The 7,904-nt window shown below is 37.4% G+C and overlaps 1 protein-coding gene across 1 annotated transcript; it reads left to right on the top strand.

The window, feature by feature from the left end:
- The first annotated feature begins 393 nt into the window (after positions 1 to 393).
- Positions 394 to 6,994, top strand: LOC131777518 (EGF-like repeat and discoidin I-like domain-containing protein 3). Its single transcript, XM_066166398.1, has 6 exons — positions 394 to 463; positions 2,392 to 2,669; positions 2,801 to 2,918; positions 3,627 to 3,958; positions 4,261 to 4,399; positions 6,399 to 6,994. Exons 1-6 carry the CDS (start codon positions 394 to 396, stop codon positions 6,785 to 6,787), a joined length of 1,326 nt encoding a protein of 441 aa, XP_066022495.1. The 3' UTR covers positions 6,788 to 6,994.
- The last annotated feature ends 910 nt before the right edge of the window (positions 6,995 to 7,904 follow it).

Raw genomic sequence — 7,904 nt, 5'->3', positions numbered from 1 at the left:
TTCTATAAATATGCTCATAATGTTATTGCTTTAGACGTAATCAGTTGACTGTTATTATGAAGCTATTTATTTTAATTTTATTGCAAAAGTATGACAAGTCCTGCGTCTATTCTGTTGGTTAACGCCGATCAAATCGTAGTCCCCCAAATTCAAACTCTTTCTATGAGGCAAAACAAAAGATATCGAAAACGTATTTATTCGCAGAAACTGACCACACGTTATCGTGAATGTTATTTGCATCGATAATTTTATTGGGTCAGGACTGACCGCTGTTAACTTTGTTACATCCCATTTTCAATACAAACAGGTCGGTCCGTGTTTTAATGCATCATTGAATGCAGGTGGTCAACTCGAAATTTGTTGCATCAATATTGTCTGCTGTCTTCAGGAAGCATGGACTTTTCTACACTTTTCATCGTCGTAGTCCTAAATGCTTTGATGACTTGTTGGACGTTTTGTAAAGGTGAGTTGCAAACTGCGAACGGATCATTTTCTATCCCTAGATTCATATTTCATTCGTACAATCTAATTTCGCATCACTCTTTGCCTCAATTCGGCTGATTTTTTAACAGTTCATGCGCTGAGTTTTGAAAGTTCTATATGCACGACCTGTCATTACGACAAAACTAAGAATCCGAACTCAACAAATGTGATTATAACAAGTAGAATTTAAGAAAGGGGTGTTACTATCATGAACCATTAGAGAGGTTTGGAAGTGTACACGTATGATCAGTATGTATTATTACGAGTAGTGTTTGAGTGAAATTCGCCGGGGTATGTTTTTCATTCGACGAAATCTACCAAAAATAAAAAAAAAGGCAAAGAGCCAAGAAAAGAGCGAAAAATGAGATTCAGTTACAGAATAAACTACATGAAAACAAGGAACGACCACGGTAAAAAGTGCTTCATTCAAAACAAGAACACTCCTAATGCTAAACTCACAATTGTATGAACCGATAAAACTACCCTTAAGAGATTTCGCTTTATTTTGAAACACGGGAGTTGGATACTTTGTATCGTGAAGCCGCTCTTAGTCAAACTAGGTCTTGAAATAGAGAACCAATGCCAGTGCATGAAATAAATTGTGTTTTCTGGGTTTAACAATTCTGTGGAAAAACAGGGTACCCTGTTTCTTACAATACTTTTGTGGCCCTTACAGTGCGATTGAAAACAGAAAAAAAATCTTACCCAAAACCTTTTAAGGATTAGTTTTAAAGTACAGGCTTGCCAAACAACAAATAGCTTTAACACGAAGATTTTAGTCAAAACACTTGCGCAGGAGTCTCGTGAAATTTTGAAAGTTTATTTCCTTTGAACATCAATCTCATTGCAATAACTCAAGACTGTAATTTATTCCAAAGTATGCCATTCAGTTGTGTGTTCTTATTTTTCCTTTGCTCTGATCAATATTTTTCTACCACGGAAAACAGATGTGCGCGACCTGACTTGTGAAAAAGTTAACCATTGGTTCATACGTAAGCGTGCATTCATCGAGATATGAAGCTCGCGGGGAGTTTGGAGAGCACGAAAGATGCATACTCTTGCTTCTTGAGTGCTCTCGAAACTCCCCAAGTGCTTCATATCTCGATGAACGCACAGATGACGTATGAACCAATTGTTTTATAACATTTTCAACCCGGTGGGAAATTTTTTTCTCGAGGGATTTATTTGCTGACGTCATGAGCGTGCATAAAGGAATATGAAGCACGCTCGGGCAATTGAATTTGATCAGACAAATTTACTGGCTATGTTATAAAAATATTTGATGAAAACCGAGAATTATTGAATAATCTGCATTAAGAAAACAATTTAGTAAAATAATTCATATTCATATTCATAAATAAACCATAGTTAACCAACTTCAACCACCTGCATTGGCTTGAAAATGCAAATTGAAGAATTTCACCCTAAATTTGTATGTTTAGAAAGCTTTCGATTCCAAATATAAATCTGTTACGCGATACTAGAAAAGAATAGTTTTTCTCAGCTCAAGTTAGCACGGTAACCGTTCAATGATTATCAAGAAATAACTTTGGGATAAACATTCAATTGTCTAGTACCTGTTAACTTGAAGAAAGACCGTCCCCATTCCAATTTTTTTTCAGATGAAGAACTAACGAGAGATTGAAGGAAAAATGAAAAATTACGAAAGTTGGGTAGTTTTATAAAAAAAAGGCAATTTACAAAGTTGGAAAACGCATTTAACGAATTATCGTTCTTCTCATCCAAGGTTATGTTCGCTCTCGATGTATTTGCTAGCGCAATTTACTGGGATCCCAATTTTTTTGCTAAGAAATTCGTCTTAGGAGCTTGAGATTGAGCTTGAGATTTGGTTTTTGCGCGATGGAAAAGTTTACCTTGTAACTATATATTTTAATTTATTTATTTTAGAGCGAGAGCGCGCAATGCTGTTTCCAGATTACTACTTCTTTGCTGAAAGACGTTTGGTTAACCACACTATCGAAACAAGAAAAGTCAAGAACTTAGATGACTGCGAGCTTTTTTGCTACCTGAACGACAACTGTGTCAGTCTTAACTTCAAAAAAGATCCAGGGATTAATCCAAAGAATAATAACTCAGGTCACATCTGTGAACTAAACAACGCCACACATCTGAAATATGACAGCGAATTGAAAAATGACGCGTCTTTTTACTATCGTGGCTCGAAGGTGAGTTACCAGCAGAATTTACGAATTTGTTGATTTGGGATGACATATTAAAAATAACTGAAGTTTTACTTCTTCATTCTTCTTTAAAGATTCGTTCCTTCAGTCTGTCGATTTTTGTCTCTTTCCTTCAGAACTCTTGTGATAGGTTTTCACTGTGCCAAAATAACGCAACTTGTCAGTCTGGTTTCACCATCAAGGGATATCGATGCTTATGCCCTCCTGGATTCGATGGAGAACATTGCGAAAATGGTAATCTACATTACGCTTAAAACACCATGAATTTCTCTCTTGATTCAATGGTGTTGATTCCTGTTTTTCTCGTTGGATAAAGTTCATTCAGACATGTATGGCTCTTGGATAAAGAAACGAAACCCTGGTTCACACGTGTGACGCAAATGCAAGAGCAGGCGCAAATACTAATGCAATGATTTAAACGTTTGAACTATCCTTACGCAAATGCAGATGCAAGCGTCAACGTAAGGAATGAAAAATTTTTAATTTTATTGAGCTTGCATTTACGTTTGCATACGCTTCCTAAACGCATGAATTGGGGCAACGCAAATGAAAATGCGAACGGAGGGCGAAAAACATAGTTTCCATCGGTTCCATTCCACCACGGAACAGTTCAAACCAAGATCCACCATTTCGGTAATTTCCTGTTCTTTTCGACAGAATTTTTCTTCTCATGTGCATCTAAGCATGTTAAAACGACAAATATCTTAGCCCTTTACAGAGGAACACTTAAAGAGAGAAAATTCTGTGCACTTCAACCAAAATTCAAACCTTTTACCTTTTGCGAGTAGTACTTCGGATACTATGCCATGTGCTCTAGGTGGCTAATGGTAGCAAAGTCATCGAATAAAATTTACGTCAAAAAGTCACGCCAACATAATCGAATTATCCTAGAGCTATTCATGCGCTATGTTGGGATTAATTCACTTATTCCAACCCTTACAGCATGCCTAGCACCCCTAGGTATGGATAACCAATTGAAACTCATAAAGGATGCTCAGATCTCAGCCTCTTCAGAGTGGGATATAAACCATGCTGCAATCCAGGGAAGGTTGAATTTTTTGGCGCATCCAGGAAAACAAGGAGGCTGGTCAGCTAAAAACAATAATTTGAATCAGTGGATCCAGGTTGATCTTCTCACTAAAACGACAGTAACACATATGGCCACTCAAGGAAGGAATGCCTACAACCAATGGGTGAAAAAATTCAGAATACAGTACAGTGATGATGGAGTGAACTTTAGCTTTTATCAAATACCAGGTCAAAACTTTCCAAAGGTACTCTTAATGAATTATAGGAACATATTTGTTTTCTTTTACGCCCTGTGCTTTCCCCTTGGGTAAGGTTTGGACTTGTAAAGTTAAAGAGTGGGAAATGATACTTGATATCTGCCAGAAATGTCTTGAAATATTAAGGCACCTTTTTCCTGGTTGCGAGAGCTGCTTGGTATTTCAGCTCCAAGCAACTGCTTATTTGAGGTTGTACCTTGGCAATACTCCATGAAATAGAAGTATCACCTCTGGCTTTTGTGGTAAAATGATGGTTTAACATCAAATTTACTTTGTGCTTCTGTTTGCAGGAATTCATTGCAAACCAAGACAGTGACACTGTTGTATTCCAGCAGATCCACCCATCCATTAAGGCGCGTTACATAAGACTTCTACCCACCATATGGCACAATCACATTTCGATGAGAATGGAGCTCTACGGATGTGAAGGTACTATAGCTACTGGGTGTCCTTTGAAGTAATTTCGCTATCATTCATATGTTGAACACAGCTATTTTCAAGTGATTGTCGTAGGAAATTCTGGAACGCACTGGTTTTTCTTGACTTCGCTATTAGAATTGTCCAAAAAAATCGCACGCTTCCTCTATCAATCAGATTCAAGACTAAAACCAATTTACGGCTTGGTTACTCGCGTTTTCTCTCATTTCAAGCAGCTTGCCTGTTTTTACTTTGAGTTCTCGAAAGTTAATGGTTATGAAAATCAAAAACTGGGCTTTTAACGCTCAACATAACTTTTTGAAAACACTTCGCTGAGTTACGTGCCTATGTAGGACGGATTCCTCTGCTTTACTTTTTCTTTTTAAACGTGATTTGTTTTTGTTTACGAATAAGATTCTTTGTCGACTCGATTCTGAATAAAAGCCGGTGGAGAAGAGATTAGAATGGGAGAGAGAGTGCTATGAATGCCAAAGATGACAACGGCAAGAAAGAAAATGAGATCATGGATGATTTCTTTTAGGATGCCTTCAATCACGTTATGGATCTCTCAGTCCATAATCCTTAGTTGAACGAGTTTCTTATAATTTTGTTTCCGGCTGTCCTTTGATGGACTGGCGATAACTTATGAAAAGTTAGGAATGATATCGCAAATTGTCTCTGAACCTTAGGTTTGACGTTTCAGCGAAAGACAGTAATTTGATAAATTTGTTATTCAACAACATCAAATATTGACTGAAAAGACTGTACATTTTAGAGAGGAAATGTAACAGCTCGAAGAAACGATGGCGAATTCCTAAGAAGAAAAATGCAATATTTACCTTAAATATGATTGTTCACCATAAATTATCTATTATCAGGGACGGTTTTCCATTTAACAAACTTGACTCTTATGGTTCAACTTGCGACGATATGTTGCTGAGTTTTAATTATACGAGACAGATGTGTAGGCCATTTCTTCACTCTCATTTTTCTTTTTTGTTTTCTTTAAAATCGCACCTCATTTTTATTTATCTATCAATGATGGTGCTCTAAACTGTGTCAACGTCGATCATTTCCTCAGAAATACTTTTGCTATTTATCTGGGATTTTTTCCCCATCAGCACATGTCTTTTTCCTTTGGCTACTTCGAGGTCACATGCAACGAACAACAACAACAACGAAAGTGTTTGCGGTGAAATGTCTCTAAGCCAGCAATGTTGCAAATCTATGACGTAAGAGGGCAACAATGCAATGTTTCCCGCTTATGTTTTTCAAAATCATTCAAACTCATTCATTTTAGAACTAACGATAGTGACACACTTTGCTGACTTGTCGTTAAATGTTAACATAACCACGATGGTGCGACGCTATTTCTCCATGAGGTTTCTATCAGTCGTTTGAGAGAAGACGACAACCACCCTTATGATACATCAAATGATTTATCTCGGGCATGATTGCTCTAAACGCATCGCGTGACCAAGTACCAAGGAATATCCGGTGATATACCCTAGGTAACATTTCCCAATTTTCACTCATTATGTTTATTAAGATAGGTCTTTGTTAAAAATCTTATTCAAGATGAGAGTGTTTGTGATTGTTACAGAAGACGGGAAGTATTTTTTTTTCAGTCATTTTCCTTAATTGTAAATGGATAATTTTGAGACTTTTGTTTGTTTCTGCCTTCGCATGGTCTTCATGCTGACAACAGCATTAAAACAAAGTTTGGCCTTAAAGCTCAGAGCTATTTCATAGCTTAATAACTTCGTTAATGTAAAAAGAAGAAGAAAAAGAGAAAAAAGTGTAAGATATGTATGTTTTTAAACAATATGTGACCACTCGATGAAATATGAAATATGATGAAATATGCTGCTAGGGAAATATGACGAGCTCCTCCTATTAGTACTGATTGACTTCTTGCTGAATGTGCAGTAAGTAATGTTCGTTAGACAAAATCTTTTACCATTGATTCTAACGACTTTAATCCTGTTATAATTATCATTGCATTTTGTAGGCAATCCTTGCAAAAATTACAAAATTCTTAATGAAAACGACAGGAAGAGCAGTTACTCAACACCAACTAACGGTCCAGAGTCTTGTGACGATCAACTCCCTACAGAGAGTGACCCTGCGGAATGGTATCGTTTAATGGGAGATGCTGGAACAAAAATGCCAACAAAGCGTGTACATGCATACCACTGTGGTACAGTCTGGTCAGGCTGGTTGGATGGTGCTCATCCCACACTTGAGGATGGTGAAGTTCACAGGACAGTCTGCTTTAGTGATCGCTCCACTGGTTGCAAACACACAATAGAGATTTCTGTCAAAAACTGTGGAGCCTACTTTATCTACAAACTTTTCAAGCCACCTGGTTGTAACTCGCGTTACTGTGGTACAGACTGAGCGCGAAACAATAGGAGATATATAGAATAATACATGGGCGCGCGTAGATATGGAATTTCTTTACGAGTGTTTAACTCGATAGCTCAGGAGTGAGCGCAGCGAACGAGTGAGATGTTGAGTGAAACACGAGAAGAGAAATTCCATATCAACAAGCAACCGTGTATTATTTTGTTTACTATATATACACAATAGCCCTTTACTGACAAGAAAACTCGACTTTACTAATCAATGAAAATAAAAGGATAGACAATCTCCGAATAAAAATCGTAAAGTGCGTTGGTACAAAGGCTCAAGACGAAAAAAATGTGTTGAATCATTACAAAAAGAACAATGCACGTAGTTTTTAATGAACAAAATCCTCAGTTATACACTTTTCCCTTACCGACAGAAGAAATATTTCAAGTCGAACAAAATCTGCTTGTGGCAAAACATCCAGCAGTCGATTTTCGTTCTTAGCCGCTAGAATTGCCATCACCGAAGCCACTGAATACATAACTTTCGGTTCGTCTTTTGGTATTTTGGTTTTCTCCCTCTTCTAGAAATTTTTGAACATCACTATGTATAAGCAATACGAAACTCTCAGTGCTTAAGCAGCGATAATTCTTTTTGCCTGGGAACACGGATGTTCATTCATCAACCTGACTGAGTGGCGCGAAAGGCGAGTGACGTGTCAGCAGCTGATTGGCGATATCAGATAGACCTGAGACAATACGATATCTTGTTATGTGTGTAGTTACTTTTCTCAGTGCTGGAAATCCTTGTATAACACTGAAGCCTACTTTATCTACAAACTTTTCAAGCCACCTGGTTGTTCCTGGCGTTACTGTGGTACAGACTGAGCGCCAAACTAATAACCTAACGAATCAAGAGGATTTAGACCAATCTATTGGTTCATGTTATTACTCCATTCGATCCTATTGTCATAAGTAATATCAATTTTAAGCTCGAGCGAAACCCGCTAACGCAAATATGAAATCTAAACTGCGATGGAAAAATGGATTAAAAGTGTGCAGTAGTAGTTACTGTGGGTAGTCCACTAAGCTAACCAATCAATTTATTTTAGGATAGCTTTCTTCGGGAAACCCCCGTTATTTCCTTTTTTCTGAAAGTTTTCTTG

This window comes from Pocillopora verrucosa, chromosome 5 (assembly GCF_036669915.1).
Source record: "Pocillopora verrucosa isolate sample1 chromosome 5, ASM3666991v2, whole genome shotgun sequence".
NCBI classification, from domain to species: Eukaryota; Metazoa; Cnidaria; class Anthozoa; order Scleractinia; family Pocilloporidae; genus Pocillopora; species Pocillopora verrucosa.
The sequence above is the reverse complement of the archived record's forward strand: the minus strand, read 5'-3'. Positions and strand labels throughout refer to the sequence as shown.